The sequence below is a fragment of the Pezoporus wallicus genome, unplaced genomic scaffold (genome assembly GCF_028554395.1).
Source record: "Pezoporus wallicus isolate ANWC-B61680 ecotype Strahan unplaced genomic scaffold, APGP_CSIRO_Pwel_v1 contig_7073, whole genome shotgun sequence".
NCBI lineage: Eukaryota > Metazoa > Chordata > Aves > Psittaciformes > Psittacidae > Pezoporus > Pezoporus wallicus.
The window spans coordinates 1068355-1094314 of NW_026641326.1; the positions used below are offsets into that span (position 1 = coordinate 1068355).

Consider the following 25960-nt stretch of genomic DNA (forward strand, 5'->3'; position numbering starts at 1 on the left):
AACTCAGCAGCTTTCCACAGTGGAAATAATCCCTTTCTGATCCTAGCAGCAATTTGAGGGGAATTACATTGGACTTCTTGCTATGTTCACCATAAAAAAAAAAAAAAAAAAACAAACCACACTCAAGCAAGGACATTCCCTTCAGTTTTCAATGCTGTAGTCTGAAGTTGAGAGGTTGACCAAACCCCAAGACCTTGTGCATGGAAAGGAACGACACATACAACCTCAAAGCACCAGCTAACGGTTCATGCTGGCAGCACTGCATGATGCTGTGCCAGCTCTAATCCCCCAGAGGTGTGAAAAAACATGGGGCAGACAGCTCTCCATTTGCAGGTTAAAAATAGTTCTTTATTACAAAGAACAGCATTTTAAGGGGAAAACATACACATTTTAAGCTAAAAAAATCCCTAAGCTGGCCATCCTTCGCAGGAGGTGTGTGGTTTACACAGGCATCCACACTCTCTCCTTTCAAGTAATCAATGTCCAATCATAATGCACTTTCATTCCCAGCACTTTTGCATTGTCAATAAAGCACCAAGCAATTTAATGGATTTCTAACCCCAAATTGGAAGCTGTACTGCATCCAACTGATTCAATTTTTTCAGTCTTAGAGGAAGCCCTGGAACAAAATGCCAGAAATAAAACCACACACATTGATAACATTACAGAAATAGATACACCAAGAAGCAAATGTTCTGTCCCTTTTATCTGATCTCCAACCTGTTTTAACTGACCTTCAAAGATGGAAAAGCTACATTTAAAAGACATTTCCACCTAGATCAACAGAAATAAAAGCCAAGCTATATAGAATGCTTTTGCTGCAAAACAAGGCAAATAAATTTACTTTTCACTTGAAAATGAAAAGCCAGAAGAGACTTTCAATTTAATTTACTCCATATTTTAGGTCCTAAACAAACCATTTTCCTCAATAAGCTTGTTTCTCTGCACATGGTGCAAGAACAGCAGAGATGGCTTCCTTTGCCCTCGTATTATCACAAACTATAGCACCCAACAGCTGTATTACCACCTTTGCCTAGCAAAAGGCTGAAGTAGCAGACCGCAGAGGCAATGGTGTGATAGGGGAGTTACCAAAAGTGATCCACAGTGCACTTCCTGCTGGCAGGAGAAAGCCATCAGGTTAGATACTGTTTGACACTCTCCTCACATTGATTCTACGTGTAAATGATCACTGCAATTACAATAAGCATGACCTAGAATATAACATTCCTCCAGAAGACACTCTTCATTTTACAATGTGCTATATAGAAAGCTGTATTCCTGCCTCAGTGCTATGAGCAGGGCCATCTATCAGAACAAGCATTCATACTTTCTTGGCATAACTCCTGTAGTAGTGCTGTTTACTGCTGGGATAGCCACGGGATACCAGCAAGGATTTCAAAGCAGATGAAGCTGGTGCTTATGTCTCTGCCAAAAGAATGCCACAAAGAAGTCAAGGGGATGGTTAAATCTCTTGCTGCTTTCCATTACATGCCAGTCTTCACATTCCTTACATACAGCAGGATGTCACAAATAAGCATATATTCTTGCTCAGATAACTTGCACATGTTCATGACTTTCACTATGAATTTATAGATGCATGTGCAGCTACAAACACAAGCACATACACATCTATACCTGCAAAGGCAGTACACCTACAGTGATGTATACAGGCAGACAGGCTTTCTGAGGAGAGTTTGGGATAGCTGTACATATAGCTTATGAAGGAGTTGTGAAGAGCGCTAGTAAAAATCTTTATTGCACTCTGCCCCAGCATATAATGCTGCATACTTTACAGAAGCACTATTATTAAACATGTTTGAGAGCTTTACAGTTTTTATTGGTGCTATTTTTCAACTCCTTCCACTTACAAAGCCAGACTTCTTTATTAGCACAACTCAAACTGCAGAGAGACACAAAGAGAAAGGAACAGTTATAGCCAATAACATTTAGGAAATCCTTCACATGAGCTTACTCTTCCTCAGTCAGGTACCTCAGGACTTCCCAGGATTACAACACAGTCCCTGTTTCCAGTGGCTGCAGCTTTTTACTCTTCAGGTCTGTCATGGTTTAAGCCCAGCCTGTCACTTAGAAACCACACAGCTGTCTGCTCACTCCCTCCCCATCGAAAGAATGTAACTCCCATGGGTTGAGATAAGAACAGTTCAGTAACTAAGGTATAACACAAACCACTGACTGCTGCTACCACCAATAATAATAATAAGCAAAATAACAAGGGGAGAGAATACAACCACTACCAGCTGTCGACTGATACCCAGCCCGACCAAGCAGTGAACCAGTCCTTCCGGGTAACTGCCCCCAGTTTACATCCTGGGCATGACGTGCTGTGGTATGGAATACCTCTTTGGTCAGTTTGGGTCAGGCGTCCTCTCTCTGCTTCCTCACAGCTTCCCCTCCTCCCTGGCAGGGCACGAGACTCAGAAAGTCCTTGGTCAGAGTAAACGTTACTGAGCAGTAACTAAAAACATCGGTGTTATCAGTGCTGTTCCCAGGCTGAAAGTCAAAATCACAGCACTGCACCAGCTGCTAAGAAGGAGAAAAACAACTGCTACTGCTGAACCCAGGACAAGGTCTCTAAAGAGCAAAGCAAAGGTGAATCAGACAATCAATGAGGCTAGGTTTGCTCCTGCTCCCTACACTCCTTGTTGGGGCACTCGAGCTGAGCTCAAACCCTGCATTAGCATCACTCAGGCACTAAAGCTGAGCAAACGTTTCGCCTTCAGATCAGGAAGGTATTTTTTCCATATACTTCAAAGGGATGTACTTCACTGGATGGATGCCTTGATTTATTATTCAGTGAACTCCCTCAGATTTGTGCAATTTCTCAGCTAAAAGCACAGCTAATTCAAAGGAGAGTGGACGTTATTAAAGTTGAATCAAAGAACAAACTTTTTCTATAGATTTTTATCCTTTCTAAATTGTACAGGGATGAGAAGGGGAACATTCCTCTGCTCTTTTGCTGTAAGAAGCAATTAAGAATTCGCTCTCTTACAAAACTGCTGGATTCAGAGGTATTTGGATAAGCCCATTCCATCTTCTTTTAACTATTACTGGAGTACTGCTCGGCTCTGCATCTGAGATAGATCTTTTGTTGTAACTGTCTTAGTTTGTACCCACTAGCTGTGTACATGCCAGTGGATGTTCTAGCACCAGCTTCAAGCACAGGGAAGCCCTTCACCTGAACAATGGCTGCCTGAACAACAAATTCTGCAGAGGAATGCGAAAAGGCAGACAGATCCTTCCCTCTTGCTTCAAGCCCATTTCAGACATAACCCAACGTAGATGCCACTTTAAAATCATCTGATGGCCTCTTAAAGGAAGTCCCATAATGAAACTCCATGTGGGTGGCCACCCAGCTGTACTGATCATAGAAAAAGCTAACACTACAGTCAGGCCAGGAACAGAAACACCCCATTCACTCTTTTGACTGGTCCTCATAAGCTCACAGGCCCTGTGCCAAAGAGCTCACTACTCACACCGAGTCTCCCATGGGGAAAAAAAATCACCTTGGCTCTGCACCAGCACCCAACACCTTGCACTCCAAAAGGTGGTTATCTCAAAAATGTAAGTGCACAAGTTGCTCCCAAGGTTTGTTATTGTATGGGGAGGGCTACAAGTGTGCTCATGGCTTGGAGAATTCTAACTGTGACCTTTGGGGAGTAGATAAATTAACTTCTGTGAAGAGAATAAGGAGAAATGTCACCATTACAAGGCAATCAGGAAAAAGAGAACTCTTAGGGCTCATGGAAAGCAACAACGGCAGTGTTCACGGCCAGACTGGACAGCGTTTTGGGGGACATGGTCTAGCGTGGGCATCCTTGCCCAGGGAAGGGGGGTTGAAACCAGATGTTCTTAAGGTCCTTTCTAAACCAAACCGTTCTATGATTCTAAGAGAAGACAGCAATGGAAAAAGAAGTGCAGCACTTCATGCACCAAAGATGAAGTCCTGAGCTGAACCACGATGGAGAACCCAAGACACCGCACAAGTGGGGTCACGGGAGAGATTAAAGAGGACAAGTCCAAGGAGACCAGAGGGTAAGAGCACATCATATGCTTGAAAAAACACAGAAAAGAAACACCCATGCATATCCCTACCACACGTGTGAAGCCACAAAGAGGAGATATTTTCTCTCCTCCGGGGAAATCACAACTTGGCTGTTGGCTGCAGTCTTCTCAGTCCTTCCTAACACCAGGCACTGTCAGAAGCAGGACCCTGTGTCAGAGAAGCCACCAACCCATAGCAGTGTGGGAGCACATGCTATTGTACTCTCTATTCCAAGCCTGCCTTGACTACAGCCACATTAAACAACACATTTTCCTCAATTTGTCACAGTAAGCGAGGTATGAAATAAAAACATTCTCAATCTTCCAAACACACAAACTCCCCCCCAAAGCCTTCTGCAAACCAATGAAAACCATGTAAAAATAAATTGTAGTGCATTTTATAGGGGAAAATAACTGTGCCGCAACTGGAAACACATAATCTAGCTTTTCTCTAACAGAGCCTACAGGAAATGGCCCTGCAAAAGTTAACCAAGTGATACTGAACTTTCTCCAGAGTGTTGTATAGGAAATAACACTGCAGAAACGACAGCTTGATTTAACCTTCTGTCCAGACTGTGCTACAAAGCCATTCTACAGAGGTATCTGGCTGATGCTAACAACCCTCTGGTGCATTCTCTAGAGCTGCAGCAGAGAAAGCAGGTTATCTCACACATGCTCAGCAAAGCACCCTCACCACGGCACATAGCCCAGGCAGCCAGCTGCTGATGGAAAACAACATTTTACAGTTTTCCCTTTCTCTGGCTGGCAGCTGGGGTTTATGCAGGGATTTAAGAATGTGAAAAGGCAAGGGCTGTCCTGTGGCGCAGAGTAGGCACATGCATCCCTTGCATTCAGACCAAGGTGTCCCATCTCCAACAAATGGACGGATGCTCCGACACCTCAACGTGATACCACAGTATTTCTGGGTGAAACCCCCTCTAGCATCACATTTCTCAGCTCCACTCACTGAGCTTCTTCCCCTTTACTCACCACCTCCACCACTGCAAGAGGGGCTGCTTCATGCACCAGTGAAGGATCACTTACTCCAAAGGCATCTCAGGAACAACATGTCTGCCAAGAAATCTGGTGTCAATATTTGCCTGGAGCTCTTCAATCACAATTACACATGCTGAACCAGGCTACCCTCCATCCTTTCTTCCCTGCTGTCCACATGCTCTGGTGTGGAGAAGGTAGTGTTGCAAAGGCCTGAAACAAGTCTGGTTTTCAGCCTTCATTTCTTTTAGTCACGAAGGAGGTGGCTTACATATATATTATATATATACATCTATTCTATCTAGTGAATCCCCAATATCTCAGTCTTTGCTTTTAATAAAACACACTGTATGGGAAAGGAAAAGGTAAAGAAATCAAGGTTTTCCCACATTCCCACAAAGCTTGGGTTCCTATGTAATTGCTTAAACAAGGACAAGCTTCAAGAGCTTCATCAAGTTAACCAGTGGGAAACCACTTTGGGGGGGGGGGGGGATTTTCACAGCAAATTTGACCCTACAACCACCACTGCAAGGCACAAAACTCCCACAAACACAGGGGCAAGAGCCAAAAGATCCATCTAGAGCAAGGACATAACCCTCTGTTCAGGAGGCTCACAATAAAACGCCATCATGGAATGACACTGATTTCAGTATACCAAATGGGCTGCTGGGAGGGCAGCCAATACCCAGCAATACTGCAGTGAGCCTCAGGAATTGGCCCCAAGCTTACATCAAGTCACGTGAATCCAATTGCATAAACTGTACCTTTTCCACAAACACCTTCTCTGGGATAAAGGTTCTCATTTTACTCCACGTAAAAACACTCTCCACAGGTTTATAAGCTTTAATTGCCATGCAAGCACATAAAAAGTGCTCAAATAAGTCTATTTAATGGTTACACATTAACTATCATACACCTCCAGGCTTGTGTTATCCACTTATTTGCTAGATCAATAAACTGCTTGTAAGCAAACTTTTTTAAAGTGTTGCTGCTGCTGCAAATGTTCCATTCCTGTTTAGCAGTAACTTCATGGAATTAATTGGAAACTCCTACCTATATGTGAAGTTTTCTGCTAGGGAAAAAGCAAGCTGCTTTTCAGCACAAAGAATCAAACCCATGTATTCAATATTTGGACACTGGCCCACAAGGTAATGCAAAAGAAGTGCAACTCTGGGCTGGGAAGGACTGGGGTGAAGAATTATGTGTGCATGTGCATGCCTACAGAGACGGAGCTGCTCTAAACCCAAGGAGATAAGGTCTTTAGGAAGTGCTGTAAGCCTGGACAGCCAGGAACAGGGAAGCTGTTTGCATGAGGATGACAAACAGCATTAGCAAGAGGTTTTAGGGAAGTATACACTCAAAATACTCTTACTGGCAATTAAAGTGAAGTGCATCGTCCTCTGTAAAACCACTCCTTTGCCATTCATCTGCAGTCCTACATTCACCCCATGGCACCGAGACAGGCCCGTGGCACAGGAGGTAAGGAGGTGGCTGCCTGCATGTGGGCAACAGCAGTGGATGGGGCAGCATCAAATAAAACCTTGCCACAAGGCACCTTTGCCTGTTAAACAAGCCACTCAAGAACAGCTCTGCCAGGCTGCTCACAAAAGCAGGATGTCTGCAATGCTCCGTGGAGGAGGGTAGGAAGCATGTCCTAAAAGGGGCATCAGCAACCTGGTGCAGCTCGACTGCTCTCTTATAGCAAGAGCACATTAAATACCTGCTCAGTTTCACCTGGGGCATTTACAGATGCCATCAGCCCCACGGACACATGCCGTTGGCAGCAGGGGCAGGAGGCTGAGTCCTGCACCCCCTGCCTCCTGCGGCATGAGGGAGAGGATGAGCAAGACTGAGCCAAGCAGCCTGAGAGTGATTAAGTGTTGATCAAATCCAACTATTCCTTCCATAAAGTCTCTGGTACGCCCAACCAGCTTCAACAGTCTCTGCGTATTGCTGTGAAATCCCTGTGATATTTATGACAAGTCTGCAAGCAGCTGCTTTGGCACTTTTTGGTTTCCTCCTTAACAGAAATGCAGAGCCTAAAGCTTCAGAGATGCACTCTGACAAGCCAGTGTGCTTCTCTGAGCACTCTCAGAGTGGGCAAAGGTACCAGAGCCTCACACCTCATGATATGCATCCTTCTAAAGACGGGTAACAGCACTGCTTTCTCCCTAACCACCTCCCCTTTCCCCATGGCAAAAACACATCCCTTCTCCCACACTGGCCATTCTCTTCCCAGCCCATTCGCAGACCCGCTTCCATGGAGGGCAGACAGACAGCAAGCAGTTCGCACCTCCCCACCATAAACCTGCCCAAAGCAATTACCGGCCCTGCTCCAGCTGGGAACACATTGCTGCCTGGTTTATGGCAGCGGAGCCCCAAGGGCAGCAGGCCCCAGGTATGCACCGAGAGAAGCTAAAACCCCATGACAGCAAAGGAAACTCCAAGGCAGGGGGGCTCTCACTGCCTGCCCACCCCCTGTGCCCATTAAGAAAACTAATCCCCATCGTAAAAGCCGAAGCACAGGCTGTATTTCAGGCTAAATAATAAGGGGAGGCCTCTATAAATAAGGAATCACTATTCAGAGGGAGGGGGGATTCTAAAAGGTTATTTAGATTAAAAACAAGCTGCACAAACAAATAAACCTTGCTGCTTCCCACCCACCCCCCCACCCCGAGCCACCGCAGCCCCACAACACTGCCTGTTTTGCACATGTTATCTGCAGGCTGCAGGCTAGGCGATTACCCAGCCACGCTGTTTCACAATCTGCTATCTCCAAACACTACGCTACACCTACACGTCAGGGATTAAACAAACATTTCCTCCTCCTCCTTCTTCAGGGTTTTCCTCCCCAGGTCTACAGCTCAGCTCCAAAGTCCAGTTGGGCAGCAGGCACGGGGCTGAGGTGTAACTGTGGGCTTAGAGGGCTTGGCACGCTCCTCATCACCGCCAAGAGCACCCATGGGATGGCTGGTGATCATGACAGGGCACACCAACCCCGTAGCACTAGGATAAGCAAGTGGAAAGATGGGGATGCAAGATCCACTGCAGCTTTCCATGAAAAACAGCCCAGACAACAGGAGAGGGGTTCTGTGAAACCCCGAGCATCCCTTCCACTGCTCCACTAAGTACACCAAATCTCTCACTTTATCATGAAGAAATGAAGAAAGGGGGGGAAACTCATTTGTAGCCTTGCTCCCAAGGAAGACAAGGCTCCAAACATATACCATCCCAACAGTCTAAAACTGGGATGAGATCAAGGAGCAGGAAGGGTGAGCAAGCTCCCCTTCCCAGGGGCAGGCAAGTGGCCAGGGGCCATCACACAGCACCTGCCCTTGGCCGGGATGGCCTGCACCCATTGCTTCGGTACACAGGCAGCCCACGTGCCCCCAAAATACAACAAGGACAGCTGAGGTGGGAAGGAAGGTGACACTAAAACACAGTGCAGAGATAACAGGAACACTCTGCACAAGTCAATTAAAGCCTCAGTCAGCCCTGGAGACAGAAATCCTCAGGAAATCAGATTCCATTTGCTTGTTTCCACACTGATTACTGGTGATTATGTGTAACTGCAGCAGGAAAAGGTGATGAAAAGTCTTTTCAATCTGCCATATTACCAAACAGGTTTATGTCACAAATTTGGGGGTGATCTGCCTTAGAAAACACTGGAATAGCAGGAACCAGCAAAGTGAGAGCATGAGATAAACCAAGGGACTGAACATTGGAGAACCAAGTCAGGGTGGCTGAATTTGTGTGGTTGCTGCTATTTAATGGCAATACCTCGTTAAAATTTGGGATAAAGGAAGCTTTTGTTAAGGACCTGCTCTTTCCCTCCCTCCCATACCTTCCCTCAGGGCTTGGAGATCACATAAAACACACATCCCCAAGCTCCTCAAGGGAGTTTTTTTCCCCAGCAAAGCCAAGGCTGACAAGACTTGACATTCCTGAGATGTTTAAATGGGGGGAGAGAGGGAGAAACAACAACATTTCTTTCCAAACCCACTTTCTGCGTTGGAGACAAGCAAAAATTGGGCTGGGGCCAATTAAAAAGATCATTTGCGAGATCATCTTCAATACTTCCAATGTTCCTGATGGAAAACTCCTAGGCTACAACGTGGACACAAGCCCCCACACTGAATACTGCACATTCCTGGAGGGAGCTGTGGAGCATAAAGACATAATCGAGGCGATTGACACCACCGTGATTGCTGGTCTGTGCCCAAGTGCCCCATGGGGATATGCCACTACTGGCATTCACCCACTGCAGGTCTTGGGCTCTTCAGAACCAGCCTCCCCTTCCAAGCAGGCAGGGAGCCTTTAAACACATCCCAGGGACTTGGTAATGAGCTTGGAATTAAGAAGCCTGGATAATGAAGAGGTAAGAGCCAAGATATCCAATTTCTGCCAAATACCAGGAAAAACACCCCGCTATCAGTAGCCATTAATTCATGTGCAGCCCATTTTGTAGCTTTTTCCAGGCTGGGTTTCACTTGCCCAATGCTGCCAGACAGAACTGGGCAAGGAGGAGGGTACAGACAAGAGCACTACAGCTTGCAATAAAACCCACTGAAGGCAATACAAACCAGATGCGGACAGTAACTCCATGTGCTCCAAGAGGCATTACAGCTTTATATGCCAGGCACAGCACTTGGGAGCAAACACACTTGAGATCAGGGAACATTTCAACAGGTGCAGAAGAGGGTTAATGGGAACCCACTGAGCTCTACCAGCCAATTATTCTTTTTTGGTTTATTAACACAGAAATTTGGGCAAAGAGGACACCACAGCGCTCCACTTGTGCAATAAACTCCTTTCACCAACATCACTTCACACTTTCTAGAGTGCAAAGTTCACGCAGATATTGCTGGCTTTCTCACTCACTGCTTTTTGGCACTGTCCTGCCTGCTTGGCTGTTCATTAATATGCAATCAGTACATTAAAGGCTTGGTTCCACAGTCCCAGCTAGGCTGTAACAGCCTTTTCCAGCCACTGCTGTCTTGCGGAGCACAGAAGTGCAAATGTGTTTAGGTGCTCTCAAATACTCAAAAGCAGCCCCAAACCCTATATTCCTACCAACTGGGTTTTACAAAACAAGGAATTATCACTATCAATGGAAATAGTGCCTAGAGAAAAACTTGGAAGTTATAGTGAATTTACTCTCATTATGTCTTACTCCTTTGTGCACCAGTTATACCACGAAGTTTTTGCACAGTTACATACTGACTAATAGCCACACAGCAAAGACTACCCAAATACACTGGGAATGAGAATGTTTCCACTATTTCTATTTGTATGATGGCTCATGGGATGCTGTGAAGTCTCCCCCCACAGAAAACCCAGCTACCCTCTAATCTTCCAGATCTGAGCAGGAAGCAGCACAGCTCCGCCTCATTTACCGTCACCACAGTTGCATGGAAAACCATGCCACCACAGATCAAAATCTGCTGCCCTGCTTTCCAAACTGGCACAGGAAAACTTATCCCAGACTCACTTAATACATTATGAAATCCTGTCTTATTTTTCTTCCCTGGGAGACTAAACATCAGCAGCTAGTTCAATATAAAACTAAGTACATGCTCAAAACACAGAGCAAACAGTTTAATTGTAAGGAGTACTAAAAAAAACCACTCTAGCTGTTTCAGGTCATTTTAAGCCAGAGTAATAAGCTCCGTCTCAATTTTTCAAGGATTGCTTATGATGGAGATGAGCCCAACTGGAAAATCAAAATCAAGAATCCCTGAACTCTGAAGGAAGGTTTATCTGAGTTTGGGTCAGTGTCTGTGCAGAATGCAGCACAGCCAAATAACATTTTTCCATTACATTCAATCACTATTACGTTGTGTTCTCCCCTCTACAAGCAACAAGGTCACATCAGATTTTCTCCAGGAGGCCCCCAGTCCCATAAATTGTTAAAGATCTGGATTTACATTTGTGGGATTACAGGAGATCAGCCAAATGTGCACATGCTGGAGGGAGAGGGGACAACGCAGCACTTGAGAACTGGAGAGTATTTTTCATTTATAAATAGTTTACATTTTTTGGATCCAGTGGCAGACAACCCGCTCAGTCTGTACTGCGACCAAAGACATATCATGTGCGAGCACTAACCACAGGGTAACAGAGAGAATAAACAACAGACAGGCAGCCATATGCAAAGAGGCTAGTGCTTTTGGTAGGGCAGGCAGATTAAAAGGAAAAGAAACACCAAATTCAGCAACCCTCATGCAGCTGAAGGACCTACTACATTTGAGAGGGACCTGTTTTCCCAAGTTAGGCTACAGAAGTAATCTCCATAGGGCAGCCAGCTCCCTGCTCTCAGCTGTGGCAGTGGTTTTAGCATCTCTCTGACCACAGCCACAGCACTAACAGAGACCAACTCAGGTACCTGCAGCAAGGAGGGACAGTGATGTCCAGATGATCATATATGCATGGCACAGAGAATGGGGTGGCATCTGAGTCCCAGGACAACGCCGTGGGTTAATGTGCACAGCAGCAGTTCAAATTCTGATGCAGGACAGACCTGATGCACTCTTCTAAATTATATATAGAAAATAACTACAAGAAACAGGAACCAGAAACACACTCTGCATCCTGCACCCATGTACCATGTCTTCACACCCCATGAGATTACATTTGCAAACAGTTTTTACCCAGCATCAAGCAGGTGTTGATCGAGCTGAGGATGTCCCTGCTCATTGCAGGAGGGGTGGATGAGATTACCTTTGAAGGCCCCTCCCAACCCAACCCATTCTATGATTCTAAGTGCCTAAAGTCTGCTGGGCTCTTTCAGAAGCCTACAGCCTCATAGACTTCACCAAGAGAATCAAATGAGCTGGATTACAAACCTCCTATATCAGCCTTTGCTTTCACACCAAATAAAGCTAAAATGAATGCTGACATCTACCTTATCGACGCCTTTACATCAAACAATATCCTATATCCCACAGAAAAGACGTGTCTTAAAAGGAAGTGAGACAACCCTGTGCTCACCAAGCAGAGAAACCTGGACTTAGAGCATCTCTATGGAGATCAGCCTGCCAAGAACAATTTGATGTGTTTTATTACCACAAGGAATTCCACAAGTATGCTGGTAACTTCAGAGCCTCAGAGTGGGTTCCTAGGTAGGAAAAAGAGAATCTTTAACACAGACTTTCTGGGTTTTGCAAACATTTACCAGATGGAAGAGAATTCACAGACATTTCATCTGCCGTGACAAGTGTGTAGACACTGAATCTAGCAGAAGAGGCTGAGCACCCATCTCTGCCGTGAGTGAAAGCCAATGGCCAGATACGCCCGGCTGAACAAAGGCTTGGTTTCAATTATATTTCAGATTCCTCTAACAATAACTGCGTGGCATCTGGCACCAACACATCTGAGCCTTTGAAGTGGTTCTTGACTTCAACAGGGAAAAGGGGGAGGGTAAAAAAGGGAATCAATCAGCAATTGTGGTCTGAGTCAAACCTCTTCTCAGAGGAGAAAATGTTCATACCACAAACCCCCAGCACACCAGAAGTGTGCTAGCAAAAACAGAACACCCAACATAAACCCCATATTGGGGTCAAACTAGCAATGGATCTGCACTTTCACCTTCAAAAACAAGGTTATGAGATACATGGGTCAATGGTCCCAGACTCAAGAGCCTTCCTGCCTCTCAACACCTCCCCATGACTGCCTTGGGTGGTGTGACACTCCACATCCCCTTCCCGGTCACTCGTGCCTATAATAAGATGCTCACAGGAAGAGATATCCAATGCCTAAACCCTAACCCAGCAACAGTTAAACCAGAACAGGAAGGCAGCGAGCAACCCTTGCCCTCACATTACCCATTCAAAGTGCCACTGCTGGCTACCCAGCCCCAGGGAAGACAGCACATTCACTTCCATATTTCTGGGCAAAGGCAGCAGCTCCCACTGAGCTCTTCCACAAAAACTCATCATAAATAGATATTTGGAACATTTACAACAGACCAGAACAGCAACACATGGGTGCTGTGGGGTGTAAACTATGGGGTGACGGTGACCACAGGACTTAACCACCTCTGGATGTGCCCAGGAGAGCATCCCCAGGATGCTTAAGCAGGTACGCAAGCTGCCATACACCCCTGCTTCACTTTCACTTAAATCCACCTTTAGATGTCTAAGCCCCTTTTCAGCTCTAACCTTAAACGACATCGCAAGGATCACCAGGGAAGTCAGTGCAACAAACCTCAGTTTTAAAGTGCATATCTTCTTTATCTGGTTTGCCCACATGAGCACAGCTGTGGTTCAACAGCAACAAGGTGGCAGAGCTCACCAGTTCCCAAACCGAGGATGGTGGTTTTGATCGGAATGATGCTCATTTAAAGAGGGATAAAAATGCCTCATTCATTTCCCTGCCTCCCCCTTTCCTCCCCTCCAAGCTGTGCCCAAGTCCTACCAACTCTTTTTGATAGGCCAGGCAATTTCTGGAAGCATCTTCTGGCTCGAAACATTCCCAGAATTTCAAGAATCTGCTCCACAAATCTTGAGGCTGCTTTGTTCAGGAATGCTGACATGTGGGCAAAGGGAAACCAAAACCTTCCCTTGAATGCTGCACAGAGCTTTAAAGCCTGCCCAAGAAGAAGAATGCAAGAGTCAAAAACCCTGACGGAAGTGTGGGTTTTCTGCTACATTTCAAGCATCGCCCCAACACGCTCTTCCAGCACGGGAAAGCAGCCGTGCCAGGACAGCCTGCGTGCCTAGCAAGGCTGATGGCCTCCATGTGCTCCCCTCAAAGCAGGGCTGGAGTTAAGAATGAATAAATAAAACAGACTTTCAGATCAAGTTTTCTTGGCCTTCACAGAGATGATCACACTGTGAATAAAAGCTCTGGGCTCGGAGTCGCTTCTCCCCAGACAGGATCCACCCACTTCCCAATGCCTCCCCATCCACAAGAACCAAAGGGCAAGCATGCTCTTGGTCTTCTGCTTGCACAGCTCCCAGGACAATACTTAAGTTGTCCTCTGGAAACAGACACTGCATGCCACAAAACTGAGAAAACTAGACCCCTAGCTTACCATAAAGCCTAATACTTACCTTAGGTGAGACAGATCTTCGCTGCTGTACTTACAGGACCATTTTCAAGCCAAGGAACCCTCCCCAAACCAGCAATCTGCCAGTGCCTTCCAAAGTAAGGCCCAGCTCCTGCTGTGACACCACTGGCCACATCAGCTTGTCATTTATTCCTGCCCTGAACCCCATTGAGGCCCAACAGACATCATGACATGAGGGCTGGAGGAATGCTTTTGACTGCTGACTGCAAGACACCAGCATCACAGCATTGCCCAATGCAGAATGAGGGTGGAAAGCAACCACTGCAGCAGCCTGGGCATGGGTCAAACAGATGCATGCTGCCCCTAAAACACCATCAAATATGACAAACACTCCCAAAGGGAATATGGTTGGTTCACATGGGCTTGAAAGCACTCAGTGGAGGTTCCAGAGAACACTGAAGAGCCAGCACAGGGAGAAGTGCCGGAGAGCTCCTTCCTGGCTTGTCCTCCGCATTTGCTCCATGTAGACTCACACCTAAGCAGGCACCCTGGAACCCCTTATCCCACACCACCGAAGTGCCAAGAGAAGAAGCAGCTCTGCTCCTCAAAGACAGGCACAGCCAGGTGGCTCCAAAGCCATCCCAACAAGCCAGGAAGGATTCTGCATTTCAAACCTAAAAGCAGGAAAACCATCAAAAGGCATTTCAACTGTGACAGACCATAAACTCCCCGAAACATTTCAAAGCACGTTTTCAATCCACTCCCAATCCCACCCCAGTCCCGTGAGTGCTGCTGCTGTTACTGTCTATCACAGTAAGGAAACTGCTTTCCCAGGGGCTGGAATGTTTCCTGCCACCAGCTGCAAAGGGCACAGGGAGCCAAATGGAAGGGGATGAAGCAGCCCAAGGAGACAGTGGATCTAGAAGAGCTTTGAGGGATGATGCATCCTGCAACAGCAAGGCAGAGCCTTTTATAACTGGAGGTCAGAATTACTCAGGAAGCCATAGAGGAAGCAATTGGAAATTGTTGGACAGGGAAACTTCCCCATTCTATTTCCAAATGCGCAGGCCCGTAAGTCTGCACTGAATTCCTCCTCTTTTAGCCATGCCTCTCACGAACAAAGCAACATTAACTAGCACGCAGCCCCAAAAGTGTCCAGCTGCAACCTCCTCCTCCCCCAAAAGAGGTGGATTTGCGTTGTTTTGTTGTTTTGACTTTAAAGAAACAGTCTGGCAAGCCTAAATGGCTTAATCACACACAGCGAGCCCCACGCTGGCATTACGACTTGCTCACGGGGTGCCTGAAAACCTCGCCTAGGAGCTGGCTCCAGCATCCGCAGCTGGACAGTGAAGCCAACAAAGTAAACAGCAGTAATGGGAGCCCAGCCAGCACCAGGGCTGCTGAAAGGGACCCAGACCTGAGGATGGGGTGGGCAAGGGGGCATTGGAATAAACCTGCAGTCTGAATGAGAGCCTGGGAGAGACAGAGGGATGCAGCACATCCATGTCCCTGCCAGCTGAAAGGACAGCTCGCCAGGCTCTTGTTAAGCAGACCACAAAGTGGTAGTACTTGAGACACAAGTGCTAGGAGCCATGAGAGAGAAGCGCTGTAGTAAACAGCTCAGGCTGTGATTTGGCATCTCCCAGGGATGCTGCCCAGCTGCATGGTTCTGCCTTCTCCCCACCCTGCTATGAAGACTAGACACCACGAGCCCCTGGCAGCCATCCATGCCCTGCTCCAGGGCTGCCAGGGCGATGCAAGCACACAGGGCCACTGCTTCCCACCAGCTCAATGCCCATCAGGCCGCAAATGCACCTTCTTCCTGGAAACTGCTCCAAGAGAGGAGCAGAGAGCCACCAAAACCAATCCCCAGTTTGCTGCTTTGGCTGAGACACTCCCCTACCACATGGGTGACACCACTTCATACATAAAGGACCATGCTGGTCCCCAAAGAGGCCAGGATTTGGGTGCTGCCTCCACGGCACCTCCTGCTCACAGGAATGAGACACAGGGTAACCCAGGACCAAACCCTCCACTCCTGCCTATGGATATTAACCAGTGACAGCACCATCCCAGTAAGACTCTAAACTATTCCTTCACCAACTTCCTGGTCCTGCACAGTGCTTGGCAGAGCTGTGTTTCACAACTGGGTCTCCATTATTCACTCTTCCTGCACAGAAGGTTTAATAGCACTGCTCTCCCCCACGGAAATTCTTTGATGTCTCATATGGGATCAACTCACACTGCTTCCCTTCCCTTGGTGGGCATACAGCCACTCTCCCCAGCCTGCTGCCTATGAATGTGGTAGGCATTTCAAATTGGAGTTCACTCCTTAAACTGAAGCTGGCCAACAGCATCAAAAGCTCTGGGGGAGAAAACAGACACATGCACCATCAACATAGCCTCCTATCTCAGGAAACCTGGGTAAAAAGCAGTACCTGTCTCAGAGACTATTAAACCAGGGAGGAGCAAAGCCAACCGCTGTTTTAAGTAGAATGTAAAAGCCAAACACACCCTGTCAGATCTGTACAGCTTTCTTGTCCAAGCAGATTAACTCAAAGGCCAGGATATGTCTCTGCTGATAAGGATGAAAACACAGCTCCTGGAAGGGGTTCAGCTCACCAAGTCAAAACCCAAGCAACCTCACTTGGGGAGCTGGACTGAGCCCCATGGAGATAAACAGATGCATTTCCTAGAACTGCAAAAGCTGAAGCTTATCCTACTGTAAAAGGAAGAGCTCATTCATCTGCTCTTCTGAGCCCTCATCCAAAGCCCTTAACTCCATCGATCTCAACAGCTTTTGGGCGGTCACTGTCTCAATAACAAGGTTGGAAAGCAGGAAAGAGGATACATAAGAGGTTTACAACCAACTCTCACAAAAGCTTCCAAATCACACACTATATCTTATTTACTGATTTAATGCAGAATGTGTGCCCTACTCCAGGTGTTTGAAAGCCAGGAATTCTGACTTAGACTTGTTTAAGGGGGAAGAAAGGAGGAACAGAGTTGTTTATAAACTAACAGGAACAGCACAAAAATATGCTTAGCAAAGGAAAAGTGGAAAGTATTATGACACCTTTCAAAATAAAACATCATATGGTTTGTTTAAATCTCCTGAAACAGAAGAAATTACCCCATTCTGCCAAAGCAAATGAAATACAACTGTGGACGTGACTCTGAGCCCCGGCTCAGGAGACAAGAGGTTTATGGCAAATTACAGGGATAGACAGCATGGGATGCTCTCCTGGCTCACCAGCAAGGCCAGACCACCTCGTGTGAGCAGTACAGGCATTTCTGCACTGCCCATGCCATTGCCAGATGAAGTAAGTGGGTATGAGAGAAGGGGAATGTCCAGGTGCCACTCAGATGATCAAAAGATACCTCCTCACCCTCTGCAAATGACAGGGAGGACACTACTGGCATGGGCCATGCACATTCCCTGCCATACTCCCCATCCCCATATCCCCCCAGGGCTGCAAAGGAGGAAATCCCATGGCTCCATGCACCTTCCGGCTCCAACTCAAACCAACCTCCTGGTGCTGGGTAAAGAGCCAAATTCAGGTTATTTGCTCACAGGCTGGGCTGCTGCAGCAACAGCCCATGCTGCTGGAGGATATTTATTTAGGTCTGTGCTAAAGGAAGGCTTCTGGTGCCTTTTCACAGCTCAAGAACGGATGGACTGCAGCTGAACAAGATACAGCAGAAAGCAAGCAAAGGCTGCTGAGGGCTGCTCCCCAGGCAGCGGTGGTGCAGAGCTAGCTCCAGCCTCCCCCCGCATGCAGCAGAGGAAGGAGAGGCACCAATGTTTGGACAACTGGAACACATTTAGGGGGTGATTTTTCACAGGGCCTCCAGCCAGGCTGTTTCCTACAATAGCCATTTTATTACCCATGATAGAACACACAGACCAACAGCCCCCCCATCCATGAGGTCTCCCACCACCTCACTTCTATAGGGATATCACCCACATGTCCCACCAACTGGGCACCTCCAGCATCGCATCCTTCACATGAGAAGAAGACAGTGCCCAGGAAACCTGCTATCTCCATCAGATTATCTCCCACTAAGCCCTGGACACATTCAGTCCAGCACCTTCAACCCCAGTACCCATCTGGACCAGTGATCAAACAGAACTAGCCAAGTGCCACGCACAACGCAAGCACCAGCCCGCTGGCCAGCCGGCAGTTCTGACAAGTATGTTTTAGATGATAGATAGCATAAAAACCTGTGTTTATATTGGCACACAGCAGGCTAAAACAGGCTTTAAGTGCAGTTATAAAACAGCCCAGTCTACGCTGGCTAGGCAAAATGTGTTTTGAACTCACGGGGCAGTAGCTGGAGGTTCATTAGTAGCTGGTGCTGGTAGATTCTCCAGGGAGCATAAGCATTCACAGCACTGAAAGACAATGGGGTCTCACCCTGGAACATGCCCACCCCAAAAGCACAGGCTTTGGGTAACCAGGGAGAGGCACATAGGTGGAGAGGATGAATCTATGTCCCTGTGTGTGGGGAAGCAGGAAACAGCACAGTCCCAACTTTGCATCTCTCAGTTCCTTCTTGCACCAGAGGGCTTGTCCTATCTTTCTGCAGGGAGCAAGAAACCTGCCAGCTGGAGGAGGTGCTCCACGAAAAAAGCATCTTAATTCAAGATTTCACAGCCAAATTATCACTGAACTCAGGGGATGCTTTCTAACCCAAAAGGATTAATCTAAAATCAGGTGCTTTCAATAGAAGGGCTCTGATACTTCTGCTGAAATCCATGCAAAGCCACCATAAAACACAGAACTGCCACAAGTGCATATAACCATCCTGCCTGCACATCCAGCACGGTTCACATTAAAAACTAGGCAGATGGCTCCAGTTTGAGACCCATCCTTCAATTCCTACTCAAACCAAAAATACAACCACGTAGAAGTGAGCCACGCTCCTGGAACTGGATGCCACACGTCATCAGGTCTTGATGTGATGCGAGGTGCTCCCAAAATAGCAGGGCCAGCTCCTAGACTTCTCCAAAATTATATGGTTGTGGCTTGAGAGACAACACGCTGAAAATATAATGAGAGAGCATAACCTACTACATGTGTTGTGGTCCTGCTCTGAAGCTGGAAGAGGCCAGGGTTGAAGGACTCCAGGACTTGGTTAACTATTAATGGATGACTCAGCTGTAACAGTAATGGGTATTTCGTGTTGTGCATTAGCACAACGGCATCCTGGTCCTTGACTTGGGCCCCTGTGCACAGCAGGGAGAAAACCCAGCTTTGTAGCACGTCACTTAATAGCTGGACACACCAGGAAACAGGTAAGAGGGTTTATTCACCCTCTGTTTCTTCCTGCAGCCTCACACTCTGCTCCTTCCTTCACAGGCCACTGACAACTAGCAAGGGACCTCAGGAGAGCACCAGTGGGTGCCCAAGCTTGCACCAAACCACAATCCAGCCCAAGGGGCTGTGTTTATTCACTATTACTCAAAGCCATCCTTATGTTAATCCGCTCCCCTCACCCTGAAGGAGGTGCTAATTCCTGCCCAGTCCTGGTCCTGCAGAGCTGATGAACCTGGAGCCTGGATTCTCTGCAGATGGCTCTTCCCAGCAGCATTAGCCTAAATTATCTCTGCTCCATTCATCCACATGACCCCATCCAGCTCAGCATTGCAAAACAAGGGAGTCACACTGGGTGATTAGGTTAGCAGCACAAAATGATTATGTTAAAAGCTGATGAGCTGAGCTAACTCAATCCAAGGTGTCTCCAGGGGCAGCCAATGTGATCAATTAAAAGCCCTGTAGCCCTAACAGAGATCCTGGGCGCAGACAATACTGCCAGGGACAATACACAAGTTCTTATCAGAGCTGGCCACTGAGGAATGAAAGCCATCATCCCATTTCACAGCTACTCAAACTTCAAGACACAACTTTAATCCCTCTTCGGGGGATCAAAGCAATCAGAACCCAAAGGCAGGCACTGCTTAGGCATGGCCAGGTCCTCAGCAATTCCCAGCTGCTCTTTAGAGCCAGTGGGAGCTGTATTTACATGTATATTCATGAGCCCAGCGGGACCATGGAGTCAGGAGTTTCTCCATCACCTGGGGAGCACCTCAACGTGAAGCCACCCTGAACCCTTCCAGCACACTCTGTTATAGACGTATACAAAGGAGAATCCCTCTTGGAATTCCCTGCACCAGGAGGGGCTCAAACCAACTAAACCCCACCCCAAAGTGCTGCTGCATCTACCTAAATCCCCACCGGAGACAAGACTTCAGCACCAGTTTAAGCAGGGAAGTGAAATCTCACCCATGCTCAAGAAAGCATTTAAGTACCTCAAGTGCTTTATTGAAGCGCCTGGGCTCCCAAACAGATCAGTTTACCACCTCTAGCCTCTCAATGCCAGCAATCAACCTCACATTCACTCTTTAAACTCCAAGTAGGAACTCCTGCAAAGCTCAGCCACCCCAAGCCTCGCAGCCACACAACTGCAAAGCAGTTTGCACTGGCAAAGAAAAGAAATACTAAGCTGTATCTAACAGAAATGTTTGATTTTCCTATAGAACAATTGATGGTGTGTTCGATTCCTGGGCTGCCTACTGAGATGCTAGTTCCCCTGCCCTGGGAATTTTCGCTCTCCTGCTCCTCCTCCCCCAGCTCCCAGACCATCCATTCTCCCCTTTTCAAACTGCACCCATTGTAAATGGCACTGAATATTAACACAGCCCATTGAGCACTTGCTTCTTTTGTATGGGACCCCTGCGTTTCAAATTGCAGTCACTGCAGAGAGGAAAAGCCTCGAAGTGATTAAATGCCATGAAGTTTCTCAAAAGGAGAGAAGAATATGCAGAGGCTGAGGGGGTCCTAGAACCTTTCACTTGAAGCCAGGAGCTTCTGCAAGAGCCAGAAAAGCTTCTTGGTAGGGACATTTTACCGCATTCAGGCTTCATTATGAATCTCACATGTATTTCCAGCGCTAGTCTGATTGAGATAATTTCTGCCCCAGCTGTGGCTCAGTCAGGAATTAAGATGAGCAACTCAAGACAGCAATTGCAAAGGGCTTGCTGTTAACGGCTGTCCTCCAGTTTAAGCACTAATAAATATCACTGCATGCTGAGGGTAATCAGCAAATCCACAGACACATGCTCACATAGGAAGGGTGCAAGCACACGCATTTATCTGTGCTTAAGCAGCAGGCCTGGAGAGGCACTGCTTTGCAATGACAGGCTTTGCTGTTACCCCACCAGGGCCAGGCACACAGCAGATGGAGACCTTCCAAAGCAGCCCACTTCTGAGGACGATGCTCCAGGAAGCACCAAACCCAAGCGTATCACAAGCTGAACAGGACTGCTTTCACAAGCCCCACCATCGCCCATCAACATCGGGCAGGAAACCTTCCCTGGACCACCACCCAGGAGGGAGCCGCTGCTTTACATTCCCTTTCCCCAGGAGGAGGGAGGGGGACCAGCCACCTGCAGCCATCCCCATCGGGCTCTCCCAAGCCCCCCAGGCAGGCAGCACACGGTGAGGGCTCTGCAGCTGCATGAGCCCAGGGTGACGATTACTTAATCTTTGTTCCATTATTTCAGCAGGGCTGGAAGCAAGGCATGCAGGGGAGGAACTGCCAGCAGCATTCCCCCCTCCCAGCGCTGTCAGCAGGACCGTCCCCCCGCAGCCTGCTCTTCCAGCATCTGCAGAGGCACAGCAGTTACTCCACAGACAGAGCAACTATGTCCACCTCCATAGAGCACCATGCACGCAGGCAGTGGTACAGCAAGCTCTGCAGAGCCCCATTCCACCAAGCAAGCAAAGAAGCTACGCTTATGCGAGAACAGATCAGAGACCTGGCACACTAAAAGCCCAGTTTAGCAAGAAATTTAAGTTAACAGGCAACTTTGAGCAGTTTCATTGCCTTTGACAAAATCTTTGTGTACGCTTGAGCACAGCAAGAATCTGTTCCCGACTCCTAGTTCAAATGTGCTTCCACGCTCTAAAACCACTGACAGGCACCCACAGGATTCTCAGAAGCATCCACTTTGCCCACTCTCTGCATACAACAGCAGCACCATATAATGGCCAATATTCACAGAACTGCCTCGGGACAGCTTATCCATATAACCAAACCCCAGAGGATCCCCAGGAAACAAAAAGCAGTGCCCAGCCCTGTTCTACCCCAGGCACTCGAGGACTCTGCCTTGTTTCCAGACATGCCAGGCACACATTGATCCATAGGCAGAAGGGTCCATGCAACAGATGCCCAGTATCCCTGAAAATTCCCTCTAGTCATTTGGGTCAGAAACACACAGCACATGTTTAAAATTAACAACTTCTACTACTCCAGGATACACCAGCAATGAATCAGCTACCCAACTGCACTTCCACAGCCCCAAAGCCTTCTCATCATTAGTCTGTACATAAAATACTATGGCTCCATCACTAAAAAGGAAGAAAAAACCCTCTCACATACACGATGCCTGGAAGAAATGCCTCTTCTATCACTCCTCAAAAATTAAGAGGCATGGAGAGACAGGGTGCAGGGGATGTCCCAATTCACCAACACTGCTGGATTCCTGCATCTGGCTTGTCCAGGCACAAAGTGCTTTGTACTTAAGCTCAGCTCTAAGGTTTACACCATGTATTACACGCTAATGTAAAGACAAATTTCAGACAAACACAAAGCATCTCCAGCATCTTCAAAGTGAGATACTCCAAAGGAGTCCTGCACAGCAACTGCCCTGCAGAGCTGGATTCTCCCGGCATTCCCAGACGGACCAGGGACTTTTCACAGCAGGGTAAGGACAGTATGGGGCACGCTGGAGTTTTGGAACGTGCTCTACTTATAACACGCTCAGCCAGCAAGTCCCACACACTTCAACTGGCACACAGTATTGAGCTGCCTAACATCTGTGCACACTGCATTAACTGTGAGCAACCACAGCACTCCAGCCCTTCTGTGCATCAGTTATGTCTTCTGCAAGCTAGGGAGAAGAATTACAACTGCAAGCTCTGCTGCCAATAGAGAAATAACAATAGTTTCCAAAGATCCCAATGCTTTTCCTCAGCACTCATAGTCCTGTTGACAAAATACACGGCTGTTCGGAGCCCTCCCCAAGGCACCCAGCCACATTTCTAACCCTACAAACAAAAGCTTTATCTCCAACACACTGAAAACTGACCCCAAGCACTGCTTCAGCTCTTCATTAGGAATAAGAGATAAACTGCTAAGAAGGGGTTTTTCAATAGCACTTTAATGAAGTTAAAGCACAGCTACTGAAATCAGGAATTATCTTGTCTCTTATTAGTGATCGAACATGCCCAAGCTTATCATCCCAGGGGGAGACACAGCCTGCCCAGAAGTGATGGGATAAGGGACATGCAGCCCAGACATCACCCATCTCACCCTTCTTTATGGCCATGGGACCTGCACCCGCAACCTGTGCTCCTCCATCAACCCAGGGCCACCATGAACCTTCATGTTTCCCTTCTGTTTCTTTAAAAGGGCATGTTGCACGGAGATAACTTTACTCCAGCACATGGTGCTTTTATAGAGGACATTAAACAACTCCTAAAACAATAGGTTAGCAATTCTCTGCACCAAAGTTTAGCATTTATGATCCTATCAAGCATGAAAAACATGTTTCAACTTTGTGCCCCTAAACTGAAATAAGCAATTCAAGTGATTTTTAGCAATTAGAAACAATATTACTTTAAAAACAAAAGCATCTGCAATAGCTTAAATGCCTGCTTTTGCTTACTAGTTATGGAGAAGGAAAAACACCCTATTTTTACATTATCACCTATGAAAACTATCACAAATTGCCACTTTAACTAATATTTTGTTAGTTTAGAATTCAAAGTTACCAACCATATTCTGTCCAAGTGGCTCAAGCTCAACACCCCACAGGTGCATAGCAGCAGATTCATACGTGCTATTACTTCACCAATAAAATTTAAACTGAACTCGCAACACTCAGAAATCTGTTCCATATGAAAGAGACACTCCTGGGTATTAGCACTCCCAAAAAACCCACAAGAAGTAATTTCTTCAGGCTGGGCTATTAACGCATTTCTCTGCATGAACAGAGATACACAGTCCTATTTTAAGAGGTCCACGGGAATGCTGGAATTATGCTAAGAAGGCTAAAAACTTCCTCCAAAATGTGCCCAAAGGCTGAAGGAAGGCTCCTTCAGAGCACACAGCAACAGGTGAATGGGATGAGTCAGGATTTTAACAGCAGCCACACTTTCCTCTCAGTAGACACCTGATAATTTCATGTACAACAAGGCATTCCTGCAGCCAAAAGTGAATAGTACTGGGAGAACCTGACAAACCTCTAATAATTCTTCTTAATAAGGAGCTGGATTATCTCCAGCAACACTTCAGTGACCGTTCTCTCTCTGGCAGAGCTGAAGAGTATCTATTACAACCGGGAGTTTTATGGATTCAATAATCTATAAATCTGTTCAGACAGCAGAAGGGCCCAGCAACAGAAGCACCAAAAAGTCGTTTTCCCATCTCCCTTTCTGGATCCCTATTTCCCCGAAGTTAGCTATGAGTTGGACACTTACTTTTACAAGTTTATGAGCACACAGACACAGCCCTCCTGCACTGTCACTGTTGAATGAATTAAGCTGTCAAAGCTGAGCACACTTCCACCCCCCGATCTCCTGTGCTTCAAGTGCCTGATGCTGCGCTATGGATCCCAGGTCAGAGCAGTGGTCACACAACCGGAGCGTTACCCGATGCGCGTTAAGAGAAACGGCAACCGCGCTGTCCTGTACTGGGGCAGGTACCTGAACACTTTCAAACACGCTTCTAGGGAATAAAAGCATCGTACTAACCACCAGGTGCTGGGCTATAAGCTCAACTGCCATCCCGACATACGATACACCGCAGGTTAATAACTTCCATAGACAAGCGCCAAGGGAATCACAGCTCCGATTGGAAAACAGCGCCGGGTTTTTCTTGAGACACCCAAAGCCTACAGCTGTTTCTGCTCACGGCCGCTGCCTCCCCGGCTCTCACACCTCACCAGCTGGGAGCTCCAGAGCAGGGAGAGCCGAGCGCTGCAGTCCGCGTTCGGGTGCCAAGCCGGGTGGTCGAGCAGTGACCAGCCGCTATCTCCGCTGACCGACAGATCAGCCTCCCTCCAGCTATTCCTCCTCCGCGACACCCAACAGAGGGGCCGGAGAGCAGAGCTGGGCCGAGAGCCCCGAGCACGGTACCGCCGGCCGCTCTGCCTCCATCCCCGCCGCCGTGGGACACCGGATCACGACATAAGTTTCGCACCTCCCAAACAGCAAATCTCAGCTTTGCGGCCGTTCTGTTCAGCTTTGCCTGTTTGTCTCCCAAGCTCTTCGGTGCTGCCCGAAGCCCCCATTCACCTCCCCGGTCCCCGCCGGTACTCACACGTGCCGCGGCCAGCGGGGCAGGTCCCGGGGCACGGCGGGCAGCGCCAGCCCCCCGCAGCTCAGCAGCTCCCCGCCGCAGGCGCAGCCGGAGGGGCAGTCAGCGGCGGCCGAGCCCAGCAGCGAGCCCAGCAGCAGCAGCAGCGCCGCCGCCCCGCCGCCCGCCCGTGACGGCACCGCCATTTTGTATCCGGCACCGGAGAAGGTCCGAGGCGGGAGAAGGCGGCAGCAGCGGCCCCGGCGCGGAGCGCAGCGGTAACGCCGCGGGGCCCCGTAACCGCTCAGCGCCGTTCCTTAACCCATCCCAGCTCTGCCGCGGGGAAAGCGATTTAAACCTCTCCCTCCTGCAGATGCAGATGACCTGCTGCAAGACGAGAGTACACCGCGATGTGCCCTTCTCCAGAACCCAAACGTGTCCTCCCACACACACCTGTCGCAGGAGTGGATTAATTATCCACGCGTGTTTCAGACTAAAGTGGTGAGGTTTGTTTCCCAAACCTACTCCTGT

General features: G+C 47.8%; 1 protein-coding gene across 4 annotated transcripts in view; it reads right to left on the minus strand.

Moving 5' to 3' along the window:
- Positions 1 to 25729, minus strand: part of LRIG1 (leucine rich repeats and immunoglobulin like domains 1) — a 90813-nt gene extending 65084 nt beyond the window's left edge. For 2 of the 4 annotated variants that reach the window (XM_057422924.1, XM_057422922.1), the window contains exon 1: positions 25454 to 25729. In XM_057422924.1, coding sequence (XP_057278907.1) covers positions 25454 to 25635 — 182 coding nt within the window. In that variant the 5' untranslated portion in view covers positions 25636 to 25729. Of the gene's footprint in view, positions 1 to 5102; positions 5307 to 25453 lie in introns of those variants that run through there. The other 2 variants (XM_057422925.1, XM_057422926.1) reach the window with 2 other exon arrangements.
- Between the last annotated feature and the right edge of the window lie 231 nt (positions 25730 to 25960).